This window comes from Piliocolobus tephrosceles, chromosome 1 (genome assembly GCF_002776525.5).
Source record: "Piliocolobus tephrosceles isolate RC106 chromosome 1, ASM277652v3, whole genome shotgun sequence".
NCBI lineage: Eukaryota > Metazoa > Chordata > Mammalia > Primates > Cercopithecidae > Piliocolobus > Piliocolobus tephrosceles.
Window position 1 is genome coordinate 6,822,132 of NC_045434.1, and position 25,453 is coordinate 6,847,584.

General features: G+C 38.3%; 1 protein-coding gene across 2 annotated transcripts in view; it reads right to left on the bottom strand.

Annotated features, from left to right (window-relative positions):
* Positions 1 to 25,453, bottom strand: part of WDR64 (WD repeat domain 64) — a 153,027-nt gene that overhangs the window by 64,763 nt on the left and 62,811 nt on the right. For both annotated transcript variants that reach the window (XM_031935422.1, XM_023216182.2), the window contains 3 exons: positions 16,053 to 16,192; positions 4,239 to 4,365; positions 851 to 999 (listed from right to left, as the gene is read on the bottom strand). In XM_031935422.1, the coding sequence (XP_031791282.1) occupies positions 851 to 999; positions 4,239 to 4,365; positions 16,053 to 16,192 (416 nt within the window). The remainder of the gene's footprint in view (positions 1 to 850; positions 1,000 to 4,238; positions 4,366 to 16,052; positions 16,193 to 25,453) is intronic.

The window sequence follows — 25,453 nt, forward strand, 5'->3', positions numbered from 1 at the left end:
AGTGAGGAAGATCAGAGGTCACTCTCATGGCCATCTTGGGTTTGGTGGGATTTGGCCGGCTGCTTTACTGCAACTTGTTTTATCAGCAAGGTCTTCATGACCTGTGTCTTGTGCCAACCTCCGATCTCATCCTGTGACTTAGAATGCTTAACTTAACCGTCTGGGAATGCAGCCCAGTAGGTCTCAGCCTCATTTTACCCAGTCTTATTCAAGACGGAGTTGCTCTGGTTCAAATGCCTCTGGCAGCGAGGCTGGAGGAATGCGGCAGGAAGGGCATGGGTACTTACATCAGAAAAACTTGGGTTCATATTCCAGCCCTCCTGCTTATCCCAGCTATGTTGCTTGATCTCTCTGAGCCCTACTTTCCTCATCTTTAAAATGAAACTCTTTATCTGTCCACAGAGAACTGTTGTGAAGATTGAATAAGATCACAGAGACTTAAAGCTCTTGGCAAGTATTCTGAATCTACAGGGGTTACAGTAAACACCTATACATTTATTCCTCTTCCTTCTTAACATAAATCCTCTTCCCGTACTCCGTTAAAAAAATAAAAATAAAAATGCAGACTAGTTCTATCTCCTTGATATATTTCCTTTAAAATTCCTATTTTGATAGTGAAAACTAGCCATGTTTATTCAGTGGAGCATGTGGGTTGACAGCAAGCAGTCTGAACTGGCTTAATTAAAATGCTTGTTTTTCACCTACTCATGAAAGCTTAAAAATCACTCTAATGTATGGTCTCATCATATGTGCTGCTACATTTGCTTAATCACTCAACGATTTATTTTAAGAAGAGAAAATTGTATCTGCGTTGCCTTTTTTTCTGTTTGAAAAGCCAGTAGGTACTTACCCTAATTATGGATTCAGAGCAGATAGTGAGTACTTGGTGAAAATATTTGTTGTAAAGCATGACATTGATTTCTCGTTCATGAGTGTGAGGAACCTGTTTGGTATCTTTTATCATCCTAGTCAAAGGATACATGTCCATAACACTAGATCCTGGAACAGAAGTAAGAATCTCATAAATACCCAATATTTGAAGTTTCTCATCACAAAGGGTTTCAGCCAAGCAGTTGGGTTTGGAAACAGCCAAACAGTGAGATTAGCAATATCGATCAATGCCTAGGAAATTTAATGAGGTAAGAATATTTTCATTTATTCTAGAACATTTTTGACAGATAAAGGACATATGATTCAGTCACAGAAAAGCATTCTTTTTGGACTGGATTATTTTTCAAGCACAGGCCATTTGGACTTCCTTGATATCTTTTTTAGTGAACCTCATTTTCCTATATTTCATAGTCCACTTCTCTCCTTCTTTATTGTGCCTGCAGTGTGCCTCTCCATCTGTTGCACAGCAATAATGGTGATGACCAGCTTTCTGCTGAAGGTTAGCCTCCACTTAGTGGTGGAAATTTATTGTTAGAGAGCCCTTTTCAACCAATAAATTGATAAAGCACTCTGTAAACATGGTCTTATTAAGTGTAACGAACGAGAATGATCACAAGCCAGTGCTTGCAACATCGATATAAAATAAGGTTAATTTCTAAATCACCACTGTAAAGTAGAAGTAGATGAGGAGCAGGTATGCTTTACTTGTGTTTTTCTAGGTATGATTTAAGTATCAAAATTAACTGTGGCTCTGTTTTAGTGTAATGTCTAGAAATATTAATAAGAATCTCAATTAGCCAGGTGTGGTGGTGGGTGCCTGTAATCCCAGCTACTCGAGAGGCTGAGGCAGGAGAATCGCTTGAACCCGGAAGGGAGGTTGCGGTGAGCTGAGGTCATGCCCCTGCACTCCAGCCTGGGCGACAGAGTGAGACTCCATCTCAAACAAATAAAAATTAAGATTAAAAAAGTAAGAATCTCAGAGCATTCCTGTGGCTCAAGCAAAACTGAAACTTCTTCCTGAATTTATTGATGTAAAGATTAAGTTTAAATAAAAGGCAGATTTTGCATTGAGTTTCTCAAGTTTCTCCAAAGAATTCTCAACTTTAGGAGAAGTTTCACCAGGAGTTACTAAACACCCTCCGAAGTGTTTAAATTTTAAGATAAAATCTGTTTATGTGTAAATACGGACTGAGATGGCTCATCTGGTTGTATTTCTCAGTTCATATACCTTAATATGGAAATGTGAGCAGAATATGGTAACCAGATAGTCAAATTATACTTGGACCTTTTGGTAGATCCTTTTCATTATAGCAACAGTAACTGACTTCATTCAGAATGGATGTCAACAAATCTTGATATGCTTATGGAAACCTGGCAATCTTCTATTTTTTGGCTACACTACTGCTATAGAAATGATGTTGAGACCATCCTGGCTAACACGGTGAAACCCCGTCTCTACTAAAAATACAAAAAAATTAGCCGCGCGTGGTGGCGGACGCCTCTAGTCCCAGCTACCTGGGAGGCTGAGGCAGGAGAATGTTGTAAACCCAGGAGGCGGAACTTGCAGTGAGCCGAGATGGTGCCACTGCACTCCAGCCTGGACCACAGAGCGAAACTCCGTCTCAAAAAAGAAAAAAAAAAAAAAAAGAAAAGAAATGATGCAGTGCCTAGAAAGAATGTGGAGCCAAGAGTTAGAAGCTCTGATATTGAATCTCAGCTCAGTATTTTAACCTTGTGTCCTGCCACTAGTCAGTTGGGCTGTTTGAGATTCAGTTTCACCATTTATAAAATAGAAAAAATGATTACTACCTCATATGGTGGCTGTACAGATCAAATGAAAAAATATATGATTCTAATGGTGGTTGTCTTAATAAAAGTAATAATGATAACAACAGTGACAGTAGCAATGACATATTCTACAAAGCATATCTAGAACGTGGTACTGCTGTCATTGGGGTTTAGAGGACTGATGGCTGCTTCATTTGAATCAAAGAATGAATTAAAATCCTAGACATAAGCTTCATGTAATTCTGATGTCAAGTTCATGGTTGCAGTAAGTGTCTGCAATTTTGGTGATTAAACAATACACAGAGCTTTAAATTTTTGCAAACAGAGGTACTATCAGAATGGTATAAAATTGGGAAGAAATCTTGATTTTTCTGTCTTCTTTTTCTTTGCCTTACTATTTGAATCCTTAGTGACTATGATGATAAATGGGATGGAAATGCTAAGCCTAGTAATCAAACATGCAAATTGGGGCACTAAGAGAGAAAATTTACTTATAGTCATTAGTATGTTCCTTTTAGAGGAGGTAAAACAGAGAATTGTTTAAACTAAAACTAAGTCCTGTTTTATAATGTGGAAAGTTCTTTATCAAGTATGAAGTGCTAGTTCACTCCTAATACAGGAAATAAAAACACTGAATGTCAAAAATAATTACATTCTCCATCAGCAGAGACAGCACCAACCTCTTCCCTGCCTTAATGAATCCCACAGGAACTCAGAGCAGGTGGCCAGTGGGAAAATGCTTAGGAAATTCACTCTAGTTTTGTATTCTAGAAGGAGGACCTACTATTAATATAATTCATTTTTATCCTGAAGCCTAAAGGTATGCATATAAAAAGTGCTCCCTAGATGTCTAGCAGGGCCCCTTGTTTCTTTAGTAGGCATGACTTTCTAAGAGGCTACAAGAAAAATCAGCAACAAATCTGTTGCCATCAGCACTGGGACTCCATCCTCACTCTCCGTTGGTCTTCCTCAAGAGGCAAAGGCTGGTGAAGGTGTCAGCACTTTTCCTACTGAGTAATGACTCGTTATTAGAATGGCATGGGCCCAAATTTCCTCGCTGCAGAAAAGGGGCATTGACTCGGCACGCTGGTGCAGCCACTGTAAGATAGGATCATATTCCTGCTTCAGAGTCAAAACAGAGCTGGGTGTGGGGGCTGGATTTGCCCTCTACATAGCAACAAGTTATATACATCCCACTTCTTTGCTTAACCCAGGCCTTTCTTCCTAGGTCCAAGAACTTAAAGCAATAAGTTCTCTCTTTTCAGGGAGGACAGATAACTATAGAATTACTCAAATAGAACTTTCTTCCTAGGTTCAAGAACTTAAAGCAATAACCAGCCTGGTATTTTCAGAAAAGTGCAGTTACACATTTCATTCACCCAGCCACAGAAATATATAGGAAAGAGCAGAATTGAATTAAATATCTACTGTCATGAATCATGGTTTTATAAATTACCCTTCAAGTTTTGTTTTTCTTCTAGTTAGTGCTCCAGTGCTAGTTTAAAAAAGGTTAAAAATCAAGACATGAGTTTCATTTGGCATTAATTGTATACACTTACCCGTAATAAGCATGCCGTGATTGGCATCATATATCATAGAGTAAATCTGCATATCTCCTGGCCCTCCCTGGCTGTCATGGAAGACTTGTAATAGTGAAAGAGTTTGTATATCCCACACCCTGAAAACCTGGAAGAATAACAAACACAGTTCACCACTATTTATACTCACTTTTCCCACCCAAGATATTTAGGTGAATCATTTTCAGTCTGAAATATGCTCTTATAAACTTATACCAAAGTATTATATGATGAACATAAATTTGCTAAACTCCAATTTAGTTCTGGGTTGGATTATTGTCCATTAATATCACAGGAAAATGGCAGCAGTGATTAAAACTTTGCTTAAAGGTAAACCTTTAGGAATTGGATTTTTCTATCATTATAGGGGAGGAACATAGTATTTATTACTCTTTAAGAACATGGAGGAATAATAAAAGATCATGACTTACAGTTGAATTAAAGTCATATTTCTCTTTGTAGTATGGATGAGAAAATAGGGAGAAGACATACTTTAAGTGGAAGCTTTCAAATTGCTCTCTTATGACAACGGAAACATCTTACTAAGTGAAGTTACTAAAAACCTCCCTCTCCACTTGCCCAGAGATGTAAGAATTATAAAAGCAGTTTTTAGGGATGGTATAGACATACTAGGAGTATGAGAATATAGGTTTTTAAAACTATCCTTTGAGGGAGGAAAGATAACTCTATAATTACTCAAATAGAACTTGAGTTGATATCAGAGAATAGAAAGAACAATGAAGTACAAATTCAGCAAAATTAGGTTAAGTTTGTGATCTGAAAGAACTGGTCTTAGCTTCTTTATTATTCTTTTTTAGTAAGTTAGTGTTATTGAATTTCAGAAATAAGTGTTGATTGATCAATAATTACATTTCTTCAGTTATAGAAGCTGGGGGGAGATTACATTTTCTAGCTATACGTCAGATACGTCAGCCCTTAAATAATATTTTCATGTTATAGTAAATTTAGTAACCTATTATATTGGAGTATTTGTTGAGTAAATGGGTGACCATTAACAGAACTACATATGAAACTTTAGTAAGTCGTTTAGTTAAGAGAGCTACTAACTTCTAATTAGAAGCACTTACAATTGAGTTCATTATAAGTTAATTAGGTTCAAATCTTCACTATTACTAAGGCAGGTTAATCCTGATGTGTAGGAACACAAAATCGTCTAGGTCCTGTGACTTGGAGAACATTGGTGAGGAGCTTTTGCGCTAATGTAAACCCTCTGTAGGCTAGTATCACTCAGAACTTGTACTGTTGAAATTTATTTTATTTGTTCTAGTGAAAATGCCAATTTTGAAAGAGTAGCTAGAACATTGAGCCTTTTCAGCCTTTTGCATCATAAAGTAAACAAGTATAATGGATTATGTGGATTTCAATCCAGAGCATAGAATGAGAGACAAGTAGAGGAAGAGACACAAAAGTGGATTCAAGGAGTTCATCAAAAAATGTGTTTCTATGCAAACTGTTTTTTATTTTATTGCCTTGGCTAAGGTATGTTCATGGTGGGCAGTCTTTCTGCTGTATGTATACACATTCTGAATTGCAATTGACAAAAAGAACAAGAGACTAGGCAAAGGAGGATTAGGGTTTCAATTCTAGTTCATCACTTAAACTCCTTGAGTCTCAGTTTTCTTGTTTCTTGAATGGCCGTGATGACATCAGCACCATTCACCTTATTTAATTGATGTGATTATGTTTTGAAATCTGTGATGTTCTCTATAGAGTTATTATGCTTGCTTTTGTCTTCTTCCTCTTCTTCAGTGTGCAGTTCTTCGGGTCTTCCCTGTGTGTTTTAGAGAAGTGGCAGTTGTTGGGCTGTGGGAGGCAGAAAAGCCTTCTGCGTCATATTGCTCCTACCCTCTAGGCTTTTTGCTGCCCCTCTCCCTATATGCCTTCTTTGCTACTGTCATACCAAAGTGTTTTGCATTTCCAAAAAGCTTCTTATTCTGGTCTCTGTGCATTCACACGAACTCTTCCTTTCATCTGCGATTTCCTCTCAAAGGCCTTCTCTATCTAGCTAACTCCTACTCTTTTTAAAAAAACTCTTCCATAAAGAGAATTAAAGAGTTCAGGTCAGAATAGTGCTAAAAGTTTTTGCTTTGATGAACTATTTCTTCTCCAAACACACAGAAAATATATACTCAAAAAAGCAAAAAGAAACAGCAGGGCTCCAAAGCAAGATATATATCTCTCTAGATCCAAACGAGAGAAGCATAAAGCAATAAATGGGCTGAAGCCTAAGACCTGGGTGCCTGGTCTGGAGCAGGCAATGGCAGCCGAACAGCTTCTGCAGACAGACAGGACCCAAAGACCTCCATGCCTGGGCCCCACGGCTGAGGGAGCAGCAGGTCTTCCAATTCAGAAAAGCAACAGGCTCTGCTCTGTCCTCATCTGGATGTGTAGCTTTTTCAAAGATATGAGACCAGTGAGGGTGGGGCACATCACTTTTTGACTAGGAACTAAAGCAAGGTAACCTCTGGCTCAGGAACGAGAACTATGTCTGAACTGGGACCTAAAGGGCCAGGTAGAGGAAAGTGTAGATTGGAAGGAGTGAGCATATAGACACACACACACGCAGAGAGAGACAGACAGACTGGGAGCAGTGGCTCACATCTGTAATCCCAGACACACACGCACATAGAGAGAGAGAGAGAGAGGCTGGGGGCAGTGGCCCACATCTGTAATCCCAGCCCTTTGGTAGGCCAAGGCAGGTGGATCACTTGAGGTCAGGAGTTCGAGACCAGCCTGGCCAACATGGTAAAACTCTGTTTCTACTAAAAATACAAAAATTAGCCAAGCATGATGGTGCACGCCTGTAATCCCAGCTACTCAGGAGGCTGAGATAGGAGAATTGCTTGAACCCAGGAGGTGGAAGTTGCAGTCAGCCAAGATTGCGCCACAGCACTCCAGCCTGAACGACAGAGCGAGATTCCATAGCAAAAAAAAAAAAAAAGAAAAAAAAAGAAAAAAGAAAAGAAAGAAAAGAAAGAGAGAGAAAGAAATAGAGAGACACAGAGAACCAGGGAACTAAATATTAAAAGAAGACTATACTTTTTAGAAAAATATGGGGGTATCTTCAAGAACTTCAGAGTTGGAAGGGATTTCTTAAATAAACACAAAAAGCATAAGCCATAAACACTTTAAAAATTAAAATTAAAAACTTCTGTTCAACCAAAGCAACAAGCATAAAGATACAAAGTGTAGAAACTACTCAAATGTTCATTAACCAACTTAGACAAATAATACGTGCTGCATTCATACAACAGGATTCCGTCAGCAGTTAAAACCAATGAACTGGAGCTATATGTAACAACATGAATAAATATCAAAATAGAGTGCTGAGGGAAAAACTGCAGTAGGGTGTATTCATTATAATATTTATACTATAAATATTATATAAAACATGCAAAATAAAACTATATCTGGGACACTTGCACTAATGGTCTAAAAACAGGGCGCTGGTTAAAAATTAACAAAAACTCAAAAAAATTAATCTTTAAACGACTTTCATTGGACACCCTTCCAATTAGATGTTCTTTCTCTAGATGCCTACAATGTAGCCATGTGCTGCTTAAGGACAGGGATATGTTCTGAGAAATGTGTCCTTAGGAGATTTTGTCATTGTGTGAACATCATAGAGTATACTTACACAAACCTAGCAGGTATAGCCTACCAGACACCTAGGCTATATGGTATAGTTATATGGTCACCATCATATCTGCAGTCCATCATTGACAGAAACATGGTTATGCAGCACATTACTACCTGTCTGTATTAATAGCAATTAGCAATTATAATATGATGACTCATTCGGTGGCCCTCTCTACTAGACTATAACTCTCGTGGGGGGAAGAGCCACAGTCTATTTGACTCTTTTTTTTCCCAACGTCTTATGTATTCTGTTTAGCTTGATTGGTTAGTCAGTTTTTGGTCTTATTCTCTGTCTTGGTCAAATAGGAATTTATATGGCTTCACACTGTACAGACAATACATTTTAAATTTAATAAATCAATTAATAAATAGGACAACCTCAGAAAACATAATCTATTTACTTTATTCTTGGGTGATCACAAGATATTAGTTGCTTTGCGGAAAGAAAGTAGTGATATTTGTGAAGCCCAAATGTCTGAGAGAGGTTAATTCAGAAAGTTTATTTTGCCAAGGTTGAGGACCCACGCCCGCGACATAGCCTCACTCAGGAGGCACTCACGACATGTGCCCAAGGTGGTCGGGGCACAGCTTGGTTTTATGCATTTTAGGGAGACATGAGGTATCAGTTAATATATGTAAGATGTACGGTGGTTAAGTCCGGAAAGGCAGGACAGCTCAAGCAGGGAGGGGGCTTTCAGGTCACAGGTAGGTGAGAGACACACGGTTGCATTCTTTTAACTTTCTTTTCTTTTTCTTTTTTTTTTTTTTTTTGAGACGGAGTCTCGCTCTATCGCCCAGGCTGGAGTGCAGTGGCCAGATCTCAGCTCACTGCAAGCTCCGCCTCCCGGGTTTACGCCATTCTCCTGCCTCAGCCTCCCGAGTAGCTGGGACCACAGGCGCCAGCCACCTCGCCCTCGCCCGGCTAGTTTTTTGTATTTTTAGTAGAGACGGGGTTTCACCGTGTTAGCCAGGATGGTCTTGATCTCCTGACCTCGTGATCCACCCGTCTCGGCCTCCCAAAGTGCTGGGATTACAGGCTTGAGCCACTGCCCCGGCCTCTTTTAACTTTCTGATTAGCCTTTCCAAGGAGGGCAATCAGATACGCATTTATCGCAGGGAGCAGAGGGATGAATTGCATAGAATGGGAGGCAGGTTTGCCCTAAGCAGTTCCCAGATTGACTTTTCCCTTTAGCTTAGTGATTTCGGCCCCCAAGGCTTACTTTCCTTTCACGTGTTAATTAGGCACTAGTCTTCTTTCACTTATTCCCCTGGAGGTTGTCAGTGTTCTCGTGGCAGGTATTTGTGACGCAAAGCTTGGGAAGACAGAAGTGGAGCCAGGTCAGCACTGAGGGGGTTTAGGAAGAAAACAAGGGGCAAAACATGGCAGAAGCAGACTAAGTTGATATAAAAGGAGACTTAGTGGCTTTACGACAGGGAAATGTCGTTAAGACTTGTAGAGAAAATCAAGGAGGACAGGTGGCTTCTACTAAAGAGGCCAGGGCAGAATGGAACATTTATAAGTTATAAATCAAAGATTATATACATATAATATATGTATATATGCATTTTGTATAATATATGAATTATATGCATATAAATTGAAATTATTTTAAAAATTTATCTTCTAGTCGCAGTAAAAATAAAAATGGTGATCTTCTCTTCTCTTCTCTTCTCTTCTTCGAGACAGCGTCTCACTCTGTTGCCCAGGCTGGAGTGCAATGACATGGTCTCGGCTCACTGCAACCTCCGCCTCCCGGGTTCAAGCAATTTTCCAGCCTCAGCTTCCCGCATGCCTGGGATTACAGGCACCTGCCACCACACCCGGCTAAATTTTGTATTTTTAGTAGAGATGAGGTTTCACCTTGTTGGCCAGGCTGGTCTCGAACTCCTGACTTGAGGTGAATTCCATCCACCTTGGCCTCCCAAAGTGCTGGGATTACAGGTGCGAGCCACTGTGCCCAGCCAATAATGATTTTCAGATGCATTGGGAATGGAGTGAGATGGAGGGATTTTTTTAACATTGGGAAAAACATTCAACTATAAGGTTGATTAAGTGCTTTGAGGGTAATTTGGTAATTGAAGTCACTTATCATAAAATATCAAAAGAAAAGGCCAAGAGAAAGACTTCTCCTGGAGCCTTTCGTAAGAATTAATAAATAAATAATGATGAAGTAGAAGAAGTTTAAAAATATATACATGTGTGTACCCAAAGTGAGGATTGTCTTGATTCAACTACATTTCCTGGCATTTCTTCCTGCAAACTTTATGCCAATTATTATTGTCCAAATGTATTAATAAAGTAAATGGGTTTTTTGTTGTTGTTTTTGTTTTTGTTTTTGAGACAGAGTTTCACTTTTGGTTGCTTAGGCTGGAGTGCAATGGCACCATCTCAACTCACTGCAACCTCTGCCTCGCAGGTTCAAGTGATTCTCCTGCCTCAGCCTCCCATGTAGCTGGGGTTACAGGAGCCCGCCACCACGCCTGGCTAATTTTTGTATTTTTAGTAGAGATGAGGTTTCACCATGTTGGCCAGGCTGGTCTCAAACTCCTGACTTCAAGTGATCCACCCACCTCAACCTCCCAAAGTGCTGGGATTACAGGTGTGAGCCACCGCGCCCAGCCAGGTATCTGTTTTTTGATGGGTGTTTATTATAGAGTGACTAGAGCAGAATGTCTGATTTATAAGAAGATGCAACACTAACAAGTCATACAAAATTCATTATACATCAAATAATTATGAAATTCTAGCCTAGGTGTTACAGATACAAAGATTAATAGAAGCTCTGTTGTTGTAGAGTAGATCTAAGTCTCGCCAGGAGAGTAGATAGATGCAAATGGTGACACTGCATTGTAAGAAACACTTGAATGGAAGTTTGAACATTATTCTATAATGACAGTTGTACCAGTAGAAATCTTTAGAATTAGAATCACAGTATCATTTAGATAGAGCAAGGGGTCTGGGGAATTCACCATTTTCTGATTGTAAAGGAAAATCAGAATGTGGCCTGCCTTTCTAATTTTACTCAATGGCTACAAGAGGCTAATGAGATTTTTAGTCCCCAAATGAATCAAATCAGGGTCACTCAATTGATTACATGATTTTACATTAAGGAGCCTGAAGATATATGAGATTATGAAACTCTTTGGAGAGTTAACATAGTACTACAGACAAATGGTGCATTTGAAAATCAGGGTATGTATGACAGTATAGTATGAATGGCAGGCATTCAACACTGTTTAGGAAATTCAATGCTAAATGTATTTATTAAGTTCTTACACATTACTTAATAAGAAAAAACATTTTTAGCACTGTAGTTAGAACCAAACCTGTTAATTTTATCTTCTTGTTTTCACATTTTCCCTGTGTGATAACTGGCAAATAGAAAATGAAGACATCCAGCATGTCTTTAAAAATTAACTTTTTAATTACCAAACTAATATACCTAGTAAACGGATTCAAACAGTACAAAACCAGAGTTCTCCTTCCCACCTACCACTTAACACTGGACTCCTCAATCCCACTGCTTAGGTAATAATTGCTGGAAGATACCACTTCAGGAGGCAGACTATCTCAGTTGAATCCTGATTCACCTCCAATAACTCTGTGCACTTGGGCAAATCTCTTAACTTCTCTGAGCCTTAGTTATCACACTTGTAGGGAGAATAATACTAGTACCTATCTCAACCTATCTCATAGGGTTGTTATGAACATTAAATGAGTTCATATATATGAAGAGCTTACATCTCTGTTGGGACATATTTATGTACTTAGATTTACCTCATTCTTTTTTTTTTTTTTTTTTTTTTTGAGACAGAGTCTCGCTCTGTCACCCAGGCTGGAGTGCAGTGGCCGGATCTCAGCTCACTGCAAGCTCCGCCTCCCGGGTTCCCGCCATTCTCCTGCCTCAGCCTCCCGAGTAGCTGGGACTACAGGCACCCGCCACCTCGCCCGGCTAATTTTTGTATTTTTAGTAGAGACGGGATTTCACCGTGTTAGTCAGGATGGTCTCGATCTCCTGACCTCGTGATCTGCCCATCTCGGCCTCCCAAAGTGCTGGGATTACAGGCTTGAGCCACCGCGCCCGGCCCTCTTTTTTTTTTTAAGAGATGAGGTCTCTCTATGTTGCCCAGGTTGGTCTTGAACTCATGAGCTCAAGTGATCCTTCCGCTTCAGCCTCCTGCATAGCTGGGACTGCAGGATGCACCACTGTGCCTGGCTTTATCTCATTCTTTTAGTGTCTGAATAGTATTCTGTTTGTGAATGCTCCATAGTTTCTTGTAATTAGTTCCCTGTTCATATGTATTATATTTCTTTATTTTCTTCTATTAAAGCAGTAGTGAACCTCTTTGCACATATATTTTTGTAAAGTACACTGGCTTTGTAAAGCAATATAGATACAGCTGAAGGATAAATTCCTACAAATAGAATGTTTGTGTCAAAGGGTGTGAATATTTTGAGTTTTGAGAGATATACCAGATCGACCCTGCCTTTTGAGAAGATTCCAGGCAGTTTGATAACTTCCTGATTTCAAATTGCACAATCAAGTTCAATTTTCCTGGTCCAGTTTAATGAGAAAATTGAAATTGATGTCTGTGTCATTCCTAGGTTTAGTTATCAAAGATTTGGGGCAGCTATGCTTTATTTACTCAAGTAGATTTTTAGCTTCTTTTGGACAAAGATTACATCAAAATGTAAATAGGCACAGAGCCCAATGCACTCTCAGGCATTTAGCAGGGGTTCATATATTGGTTGACATATTAATGCAGTAGAAAGTTGGGATTCCTACTTGTACAGCCCTGAGACACAGTTTACCAGCCATGAAACAATGCGAGGGAACCACATTTTGTGAGAGAGAAAAGATTAATGTCGATAGAATACCCAGATAGTTACCTTAGGGAGGCTGTAGTGGATATGTGTATGTGTGTGTGCAGGGGTTCTGAAAGCTGGTAGAGGTGTCTAGAGAAAGTCCAGAGGATAAAATAAAGATACTCAGAAACACAATAAGAATTAACAAAGGAAAGAGTCCCAAAGGGCAGCAAGCACAAACAGCCTGCCTCATCTTAAGTAAATGTGCAGTCATAGCTAAGAGCTCCTGGTGATAGAAGTGTGATAGCCACCCTCAGAAGGAAGCCTCATGTAGGGACTGCTTCCTGGTCTTAGTAGGCATGTTTGCCCCCAGGACTCAGAGCCATCCACGGGGTCTTGCTTTGAAGGTTGTCAAGGAGCCATCCTGGGTGATGAACTAAAGAAAAAGCAACAAGAGCTGCACATAAGCAAAAAGTATTGCAAGTTGAGAAATGAATTCCAAAGCATGTGCCCTCGCCTCTTTTCCTTAGCTTTTATTTTTTCTTCCTAGATGGCCACTCACATTTTATGTTTCCTAATACATAATTTGTCTTCCCCAGAAAATTTTCCTACAGTCACTCAGGACGGTTTTCAAACAAGTCTTACTCTTAAGAACGTTGCAAACAGTTTACTCAAAAGGGAATGTCCCAAGCCACAGAACGAGGCCACAAGGTAGTAAAATATGAAGGTAGTGAAACCAGGTTCGCAATCATGGATGTTTCCAATTATCCAAAAAAACAAGAAAAATAAACCTTTGAACTTACGTCATTTACGATAATCCCATACAAACAGAAAGCACAGGGAACTAAAGCAAGGAAAGATTTCAAATTTTTAAAACTTAAAGGTAACATTTTAAATTGTTAGTTTTTCTTTCTATCTCCAGGTTTATTTCAAATTTACACATTTCTCACTCATGAAAAGGGAAAAAACCCTCCATTTTTGTCTTAGTGAAGGCTTTGTGCATGACTCGGTATTTCACTTAGATGTGAAGGATAGATAGGATGGCTGGGAATGGGAGGAGAATTGTTTCAGACAAAGACGGGAATGCATAAAGCCTTTGGAGAAGCATTTAGTGAAGCTTGAAATTTCTGAAGCCAAACAAAGCTGAAAAGATATTCTGGTTCCAGACCCTAGAGAACCTTAAGAACTAGAAAAAATAAATTGAACTTTATTTGTAAGGCATGAGGGGCCTTTGAATATATGTGAGAAGGGAATGACACGGTTATAAATGGGTTGGAGGAGGATCAACATGGCCATACAATATCTGGATGGTTTGGGGAGAGAAGAAACTGAAGATAAGAGGCCTACAAGTGCTTTCTAATGGGCCACCTGCAACTGGGATCCCCTTGGTGGATGGGACTGAACCAAGGCCATGACTCTGGGAAGAAGAATGAGGTAATTTATAGGAGACACATTTTAGAGACTTCACACTGACCAGTGGCAAGGCTTATGGAGATAGAAGGATCAAAGGTGACTTTGAAGTTGGATCACAGCTCACTGGGAAACAAATGATACCATTAACAGAGGAAAATCAGAAGTAAGGAAAAGAAGATTTGAAGTAGAAAATAAATTCACTTTTAGGTATGCAGAATTTTTTTAAAGATAACTGCCTTTGAAGATATGCACACTCACAATCTAGTCAAACTGCCTTTTCTCAGGTTTCTACATACCACTTCCAAAGTGAAAATGTACAAAAAACAGCAAGTGTTACACACATTTATAATCTGTTATAAGTCATCGAAGTATGTAAATTTCTCCCCTTCAGAGAAAAAAAAAAAAGAAGAGAATCAGCCTTTTGGTCAGTAGAGCTGTGCTTGATAAGATTTCCAACCATTGCTCCCATTGGTTTTGCTGATGAAATGAAAGTAAGTGAAGATTATATTTGTCTCTGCATTTTTCCACATTTGTCAATTATTCTTCAGGTGTAATAGATGTGGCATGTCTGTTCAATACTTGGGTTCTGTGACTAGACATACAGTTTTAGCAGTTGGGGAAGAAAATAATATCCTGGTGGAAAGACTGCAAAATTAGAAAAAAGAATGAAAATCTTGCTATTTTAAGAGCTTAGGAAAAGGCATGTAGTGGGCACACAACTACCCATGGTGATTTATGTGCTTTCTGCTTAATGTGATGAAAGCTAATTTATATGAAATAGTTTGAAGGGATGTTGTCTGTTCCCTTTTCTGTAAATAATAATAATATAGCTTCAATAAAAAAACTAAAAACATGTATGTGCCTAGTTTGCTTTTTTTTTTTCTTTTCTTTTTTGAGACCGAGTCTCGCTCTGTTGCCCAGACTGGAGTGCAGTGGTGCAATCTCGGCTCACTGCAACCTCCACCTCCCAAGTTCAAGCGATTCTCCTGCCTCAGCCTCCCAAGTAGCTGGGGTTACAGGTGCCTGCCACCATGCCCAGCTAATTTTTGTATTTTTAGTAGTGACGGGGTTTCACCATGTTGGCCAGGCTGATCTCGAACTCCTAACCTCAAATAATCCACCCACCTCGGCCTCCCAAAGTGCTGGGATTACAGGCATGAACTACTGCACCCAGCCTAGTTCGCTCTTCTTTCTGCCTAAATCACCCTTTTCCTTTTCCTTTTCCTAGCTCTTCATGGGGCTGGTTTGCCTGATCATTCAGGCTTCAGCTTTTATGTCACCTCCTCACAGGTGAGATTCAATTGCACCGCACCACTATGTTTTCTGTTTCTTTTCTTCTTCTTTTTCTTTGTTTTTGTAGAGATGGGGTCTTTCTATTTTGCCTAGGCTGGTTTTGAACTTCTGGCCTCAAGCAATCCTCCTGTCTCAACCTCCCAAAGTGCTGGGATTACAGGCATGAGCCATTACATCCAGCCCTGTGTTTTCCTGTTTCTTACCATAGTTATACTGTTTTCTCATGTATTTGTTACTTTGCTTGTTTGTCTCTCTCTTCCCCTAGCATGTCAACTTTCTCATTGCAGGGCCCTGGTCCTCCTTGTTCAATGCTTTGTCTCTAGAGCTCAGAACTCAGAACAGTATCTAACACAATAGACACTCATGAAATAAATAAATATTTGCTAAATAACCAAATGAATGACCACCTTTCATCTTTATGATGGCCCTCTAGGCTAAACATTTTTCTCAATATTCAATATTTTGATGAATATTTTTTCAATGATTTTTCTCAATATTTCAATTTTTCTCAATGATTCAATGACTATCATTTATTTCAGTCAAAAATTGCATAATCCCTATGCCTTCCAACAGATAATTTTAAGGAAAAAACTACTTTTGTTTTGTTATTTTCTTTTTGTTACCTTTGCAGAGGAAAGGCTGACGATGTGTTGGTCTTTTTCATTGGTTACGATCTCAGTGATACTGAACATGTGTCCCACAAGTTTCCCCACTGGCTTGGTGCTGATATTGGGGTGCCACAACCGGATGACTTTATCATCTCCTGAAAAGGAGGACAGGGAAAGATTATTTGTTTTCTCAGGTGGTCAGAGTTTCAAATGTATCTCTCACTGTATCATACCCATATCTTTCTTCTAACAGCAAATCACACTCTGTTTCTGGCGGGATGCATTATTCTGTGATTGATGTGCTAAGGGGCTGGCCTTGGTTTGGATCTGCCGCTTCTTGTGAAGGCTGTTTTGTAAAGACTGTATTTACATACACAAATGTGAAGTCTCATAAATATTTTATGAGTTCTTTTCTTGATTCAATCCTTTCCTATACTTTCATGCATTAATGTATTATTTATACTTTATTTACTTCCAAAAATATTTAAGGCAGCTGCTCTTTTGTTTTCATTCTTAAATTAAGCAAACATTATAATAATGAAAGAAATCAAGGAAAGAGGAAACTGCATTTAATCTTCACCATTATAACAAATCAACTGTTGTCATTTTTCCGTCTTCCCTTCTAGCATGTATTCATAAGCATATATCGTTTATGTGTAGTTAGTACCATAGAATAAATATGATTTTTTAATTGCTAAAACATCATAGAAGGGTATAATTTTTATAAAAATGTATTTTCCTTCATAATCTCTAATTTAACTCCCTGTAGGAAATCACTGTTGACTTTTTAAAAATATAAATAAGATACATTTCTAGATACATATTTATACATACTACCTTTTTATATTTATGAAAGACCATGAGCTCATGCCCTCATAATCATCCTTTTAGTTACTATTTCTCAATTTCTTAACCCCTTGTCCATTGATTAGTCCACTAATTCTAGTTTTTTACTTTATTCAAGAATACTGCAATAAATTGTTATTGTACTTCTGTGGTCTTTTTTTCCTACTGGATTATTTACTGTGGATAAAGTCCCAAGTGTGGCATCATTATGTTAAAGGCTATAAACGTTTTTATCACTTTCAAACGTATTGCTAGCTTACTTTCCAAAATGACTGTACTAAATCCCAAGGCCATCAACGATATATTCTGCCAGTTTCATTAAATTCTGGCCAGCACATGAATATTGTCATGATTTAAAATGTTTGCTATGTTAATAGGTCTAAGTGGTACCTTATTTTTAATTACATTTTATGATAGCTAATGCTGTTGGGTATTTTTCCCCAAATATATCTGCTAATTGTATCTTCTTCTTCTGTAAATTTTTTGACTTTTATATCCTTTAGCCATGATCTATTGGAATTTTGATAGCACTAAAAATAAAAGTTGAACCAGGCATGTATTATCATATGTACACACACACACACACACACACACACACACACACACAGTTTTATGAAAAACCTGGCTATGTGTTCACCAAACCCATATCCTCTCTTCCTGGGTACACATTTCCAGGCTCCTTTGCAGTTAGGTGTGGTCAGATTACTGAGTTTTAGCCAGTGAATTCTGAGAGCTGACGTTAAACTTTACATTTTCATTGTGTCAGACCCATTCACATTGTGGGGGTTATTTTTTACTGCAGCCATCATTACTTAAACAAACGTGCAGCTGTAATCTAATTATGTTTCCAAAAAGAATAAAAACTGTAATTGTTTACAAAATATAGAATATTTTTTAATATATTAAATTTTATGTTTCACAAATAATTCTTTAAATGTCATCCTGGAAACTGAGTCATAAAAACATCAAAGAACTTCAAACTGGGATCCTAGAAGTTGCATAATCCAACTTTATTATCTCACAAAAGAAATAAACTAACTCCCAAAGTTTAAGTAGTTTTAATTGAATGAATTAATTTAATTATTTAAATGTTATTTGTACATCTCAGAAAATGGAATTGAGTTAGTAATACAACAAAGCATTCCTAAGCACCTTACATATTACCAAGGACCTCTAGGCTACTAGACGAAGAGGCTGTATAAAGGCATTATAACCTAAGTTACAATTTATATATAACTTAAATTATTAACAGTCATAATTTACACATAAAAAGCCTAAAATTCAAAATAGTCATTTTACATTCTTCACGTAATTAGAAGAAACTATTTTAAAATTCAAGTGGAACCAAAAAAGAGCCTGAATAGCAAAGACAGTCCTAAGCAAAAAGAACAAAGCTGACGGCATCATGCTACCCCACTTCAAACTATACTACAAGGCTCCCATAACCAAAACAGCATGGTACTGGTACAAAAACAGACACATAGACCAATGGAACAGAATAGAGATCTCAGAAATAAAACCACACATCTACAACCAGCTGATTGTCAACAAACCTGACCAAAACAAGCAACGGGGAAAGGATTCCCTATTTAATAAATGGTGCTGGGAGAACTGGCTAGCCACATGCAGAAAACTGAAACTGGACCCTTTCCTTACACCTTATACAAAAATTAACTCAAGATGGATTAAAGTCTTGAATGTAAACCCCAAAACTATAAAAGCCCTAGAAGAAAACCTAGGCAATACCATTCAGGACATAGGCACGGGCAAAGATTTCATGACGAAAACACCAAAGGCAATAGCAACAAAAGCAAAAATTGACAAATGGGATCTAATTAAACTAAGGAACTTCTGCACAGCAAAATAAACTATCATCAGAGTGAACAGACAACCTAAAGAATGGGAGAAAATTTTTGCAGTCTCTCCATCTGACAAAAGTCTAATATCCAAAGTCTTTAAGGAACTTAAACAAATTTACAAGAAAAAACCTACCCCATTAAAATGACAAAAGACATGAACAGATATTCCTAAAAAGAAGATATTTATGCAGCCAAAAAAACATATTAAAAAAGCTCAACATCATTGGTCATTGGAGAAATGCAAATCAAAACCACAATGAGATACCATCTCATGCCAGTCAGAATGGTGATTATTAAAAAATCCAGAAGCAACAGATGCTGGCAAAGTTGCAGAGAAAAGAAATGTTTTTACAGTGTTGGTAGGAGTGCAAATTAGTTCAACCACTGTGGAAGGCAGTGTAGCAATTCCTCATATATCTAGGGACAGAAATACCATTTGACCCAGCAATCCCGTTACTGGCTATATACCCAAAGGAATACAAATAATTCTATTATAAAGATACATGGCTGTTTATGTAATTGCAACACTATTCACAATGGCAAAGACATGGAATCAACCCAGATGCCCATTGATGATAGATTGGATAAAGAAAATGTGGTACATATACACCATGAAATACTGTGCAGCCATAAAAAGAAGCAAGATCATGTCCTTTGCAAGGACATGGATGGAGCTGCAAGCCGTTATCCTCAGCAAACTAACACAGGAACAGAAAACCAAACACTGCATGTTCTCACTTACAAGTGGGGGCTGAACCTCGAGAATGGACACATGGACACATGGTGGGGAACAACTCACACTCACTGGGTGGTGAGGAAGAGAGAGGATGAGGAAGAATAGCTAATGGCTGCTGGGCTTAATATCCAGGTGATAGGTTGATCTGTGCAGCGAATCACCATGGCACATGTTTACCTATGTAACAAATCGGCACATCCTTCACATGTACCCTGGAACTTAAAATAAATTTGAAGAAAAAAAGAAAATAAATAAATTTTGAAAACCCAAAATAGTCATTCTAGTTAATCGGGTATTACATATTGGGCCACCCATTAGGACGTATTTCCTGATGTATATCAGATTTTTATTTTGATAGATTATCCACACTGAAAGAGCCAGTCAGGTATGGAGGGATAATTAGGTCACTTGTTTGTTGGATATTTATAAACCAGGCACATTTGATAGATGCTTCCATAATTCTATGATTATTTTATTGGGCCTCATGAAAAAGCATAGTATTTTCTCTACCTTTTTTCTCTTCTTTGAGTATCCCAATCCATCCATCAAGTCTCAGCATAGCTTTTCCTCCAATAATATTCCAGAATACTTCCATATTCTTCAAACCTGAGTGCTCTACCTATGTGCCTCCTTCATCCCCATCATCCTTCATAGTTATTTGTCTGGACCACTATTAGACTCCACGTGCCTTGAGAACAGGACTTGTTCTTGTTTACTGTCACATATAATCTATAGTAAGAATTCAAAAGATATTTTTTGAACCACTTCAGTAACTTCATTGTTGGCATGATGAATCACAGCTGAGAGGTTTAACTATCAAGTGCCAAAAGAGGGGATAAACATGTATTCAAACAAAAAAATGGATCTTCGTTGAATGTTCATCTAATATTTTTGGAAGGTCATTTGTTCATTTCAGAGGCTCTCACTTCTTGGAGTGTTATTACAGGCAGGCTGAAAAAAAAACTCATTGCGTAGCTGATTCTTGGTTTCCATTTCTTAAGAATTGCAGTGGAGTAAATTCATTCCCTCCCAGATTTATATATTGAAGCCCTAGCCCCAACACGATGGTGTTTGGAAATGGGGGGGCCTTTAGGAGATAATTAGGTTCAGATGAGGTAATGAAGGTGGGCCCTCATGATGGGATTAATGTCCTTATTAGAAGAGACACCAGATCCTGCTGCCCCAACCCACCCTCTCTCCCCTCTTTCTCCCTGCCATTTGAGAACATGGAGAGAAGGCAGGTGTCTACAAGCCAGGAAGAGAGCCCTCGCCAGAAACTGACAATGCTGGCACCTTGATCCTGGACTTCTAGCCTCCAGAAAATTTCTGTTGCTTAAACCTTTCTGTTTATGGTATTTTGTTAAGGCAGCTCAAGCTGGCTAAAACATCAACCAAGATATTTTAGGGGCTGTGGTTGATGAAGAAGTGGAATATTTTCTTAAATTTAAAACTTCCATGATGCCCTTGTTAACAACAAGAAAGAAAATCTCTTGAGAAGTTAACTATGCACTTACTGTTTTTTTTTTTTTAAATCTATGCTCCCCCTTCTCTTCTGATACCTTTGTGCCCTTAGTATTTTGCAAGATGTGAAGGATACAAAGAAATTCTAGATGTTGTTCCTGCCCAAGGTCTACTTTTCAGAAGACCCAAGTTTACACCCTTTTAGACTTAGTTTGATTATTACTCTCCCCAGTGCCTTCCCTAATCACCTTCCTCTGCCCTAAATGGAGTTCAGACTCCTTCTTCTGTGTTTTTACTGTGTTTTCTTCAGCTTTCTTTTACAGCACTAATAATTATTTGTTTACCTATCTGTTTACCCATTATCTGGTGAGCCTAGTAGTTCTCATTCGTAGCAGTGTTTGGCAAGTAGGAAGCACTTGATACATGTTTGCTAAGTAAATGAGCTGGCTTGTAGAGTCACTCATGAAGTGGTTAAGGATACGTATTTTGAGCGAGTCATATTTGATTTGAAACCTGGCTCTATCACTTAATTAAATTTATGACTTTGAGTACGTTGCTTTGCCTCTCTGCATCTGAATTTTCTTATCTATAAAATGGGGATAAATGGAACTTACATCATAGTTTTATTGTGAAGATTGAGTGGAGTTATACATGTATAACTGAACAGTTTCTGGACCATAAACTAACAATTACTATTACTATTATTCTAAGTTTCTACAGTGCATTTAGATTATATTTAGGGGAGAAGAACTGATACACAGATATATGAAATATGATCCCTGCTCTCGAGAGTTTACAATCTAGTAGGTAGTAGCAATAAGGTAAGGAGATATAGAGGGTAAACAAGTATTTGTAAAGAGTATGTCAAATCTGAAGATAGGTCTTTATACTATAAATATTATGGTTCATACAGAGTTAATTCCCTGTTTTTTTGTTGCTTTCTATTTTTTCTTTCTTTCTTTTGTGCGTGCGTGTGTGTGTGTGTGTGAAGCCGGAATTTAGATAAAGTCACATATCAAAGAGAGGATTTTCTTTCCTTTAGCAGATTATTCTCTCAGTTGGTGAGTCATTTCATCTAAGTGCATCACTCTTGATGAGATGAGCGGGCTCAGTTCACACAAAAAAGCAGGAGAGAGAGAGTGTCTAGTAAACCAGATTTCTGTGGTCCAGGAAGAACACAGGGCTGAGTGGGTGCAAAGAGAACTGACTCAGACTTAGCTCTGCCAGCTAACTAGTTGTGTGACTTCTCTGGGGCCTCAATTTCCTCATGTAAAATAATAATCTTCAAGGCTCCATCCAGCTCTAAAATTTCATGATTATGTGCTCCGGAGGGAGAGATCACTACAGTTAAAGCAGAGGGCAATCTGGAATTTTATAGCTAGTAAGAAACTCACCAGATAATCAGTTACACGATTCAAACTGAATAATTCCAATAATGCAGTATCTTGCCTGCATTTGCTTTTCACTGGCGATGGCCAAGATGTATCACGCTCTTCAGACATGTTCAGAACCTAAGCCTTGCACCCACACGCGATCTTACATCATGCTGGTGGGACAGCCCCTGAAATGGGCATTAGCATTCCTGGATGATGAGGCTAGGCAATAGGCTATAACTCCAGAAGAACCTCTGTAACTTGTATTACATGAAGAAGAGTGCAATAGAGAACTGCCATCTGAGAAATATCTAGGCCTCTTACACTAATGGCTTTGTCCATCATGCGTTGTGAAGAAAACCCAGTTTTCCGGAGGTTCCCTATTGCCTGATCCCAGATGTCCTCCAGCTCTGCTTGCCTTTGTTGCTAGGAGTGCAATCATATGTGGTGGCTTTGTGGAGGCAGAATGAGCAGAAAGGGACAGAGTCTAAGCTCTCAAAGCCTATATTATTTCATCTGTATTATTATCACCGTCACCATCACCATCATCATCATCATCATCATATGTTGATTCATGCTATACTTTGTAGTTATCTATAAACTTGTCTTATTCATACTATTAGACTTTAAATGTTTGCAGGTTAGGAATACAACCTGACCTTTATAAGGTTAATAGCCTAATCTATAGCAATTGTGCAGAAAATATTTGTTGAACAAAACATGAAAAAAAATGCATGCAGAGCCCCCAAAATATCTTTTTGGGAGGTAATTGTGTTTCTACTGTGAACCTTCCATACTAGGAACTTAATTCCTAAAAAGGCTAGTGCAAACACTATTCAGCAAAAACATTCTTGATGGTCACCAAAATAATGCTCAGGAAATTTTTAGGTTTTCTTGGTAAACACTCTGTCCTGGTTTGGCTTTTTTTTTTTTTTTTTTTTTTTTTTTTTTTTTCCAGCAAAAGCTTGTGCTTTTTTGAAGCTCATCAAATGCCCCTGCACATTTAACACATTCAACTAAGCCTAGCAAAGCTGCCTTTATTGTATATTTAGAGTCGTCAGCGGGTACATACGGTACATTTAGCAACGGTGCTTGGCTGAGTCACTGATCAACAAGAGTACTCTCCTGAGAAAAATGTGTTTTCAGTTACTGGGAATTTGCATTTTCTACTAATAGAGGCTCCATAACTGTAACAATTCAATAAATTACGCGTGATGAAAAGTATTAGTTGCTTGTCGGTCATACTACTAAGTGGTTTCTTCCCTCTGTGAGAGCTAGAAAACCTATAATTAATATGCTTTCAAAGCTGTAGATGAGGATCTTATAATATAATGAACACTGAGGTTAATGAGAGTCAGATGACTTAATCCAAAACACTGAAGTGGTTTAAGTCCTAAAACTTTACCAAACACATTTCCCCCCCAGAAATGATTAAAATACTAAGATTACAAAGCCTATAAAAACCAGTCAATTCTTAACATTTTGTATTCTTTTGTGTGTGAGGACAAAGGGCTGTTCAGAGGAGTTGGTTAAGATTAATGTGACAGCATAATATGACAATCAGATTTTAGAATCAAATTTTACATTAGCCATGTATTTAGGTATGGTTTTTCAAAGGGTTTCATGTGCAGGGTTTGCACTGAAAGAGGAAGAGGGTTAATATTTTTGCCAAACTAAAGACATGCAATGGAGAGAGGAGCACTCATTGCAGTTTGATTCTCAAACACGTTTGCTGCTTTATCTCTCATACCAAAGGGCTCTCCCTCCCTCAACTCTTGCATCCTCCTTCTGATGTGTGGTCCAGACCAAAATCTGTGCCCATTTCCATTGGAAGTAATAAGCCAAGACAGTCGTTAACTGAGGAAGGGGCAAAGGGGATCGGGCATTGGGATATAAGTAACCCACGTCTTTTTCTGAAAGTATCCCACTTCTTTTTCTGATTCTAGCATTTGTTTCTTGATGTGTTCTAGACCTCAGTATGGAGCTCTTTAAATAACTGTAATTAGTTTGGTTGAGAGACTTGGATTCCTGTTTTTCTTAGAATCATCACTACCAAGTATCAGGAAACTTGCTCCCTACCCAAGCCATGACTCCCACACACTTCTTTACAGACTTCTTATCCATATGCCTTCCTTTCTTTTCTTCATGTCCTCACTTGAGTTTTAGAGGTTTGTGGACAATTAATGCTTTGGTTTTTCTGAGTGCACAAAGCTGTAATTATATATTGAGTAGCATCTAATTGGCAAACGGGGTTCCAAATTTTCTAAAGGACATTTTTAGTTTATCTCCCTGTGAACAGGCAGTTCTTTAAAAAATAGAATCACAGTATTTTAGGCTCAGAGGGATCTTGAAATGTATTTAGTCCCACTTCCTCATTTTACCAGATAAGGAAAATGAGCAAAAGGGAACCATTAAGTGATTGCTGAAGAATCAGAGTTGGTGATTGGCCAGGTGATGGCTAAACCCAGCTATTCTAACTTCCAGTGCATTGTTTTTATTTGTTGTACTTGCCAATAGACTACTATATCATTTTGTAATACTGTTGGAACCATAAGCTAATTTCAGTTTAGTGTTGTAGAAGGTCCAAAGCTGAGCATAGATTTAAATATAAATTTTGAATGCACAGTGTACTTGAAAAAAAAAAATTAACTTTATGCCCTTAGGGGAGATTCACCAGCCACAAAATAGGACTCAGCTGTCTTTATATTGAGCAGTAAAGGCACTTCAGGGATGAGGCAGGACACTTTAGATAGGAAACCAAACTGCCTGCTGTGTATGTTTGAGAGTGAAAATTTTGGAGAAATCTTACTATTGACAGAATCAATAGCACTTACTCATTAAACATCATGGCTCCTTTAATAGATATTTTTGCCGTAAACTCTTTTACCAATGATGTATTTATTGATTTTTTTCTTGATGACAGTTTTCTTCTTTTTTAAAAAAAATTTATTGTTTCTTCCCTTTTTAAAGTTTGGGTTTGCAATACAAGTCACTTTCTTGATGTTTGTTTGCTTGTGTTTCTGTTTTGCACATTGAAGTCTTGCAAGCCTACATGCCTCCTGTCTCTTGCAAGGCCACCCTGGCCTCCTTGAGGAACCTGTGGGAGCTCATCTCCTCCCCGATTCAGGTAGCCTAGGAGCC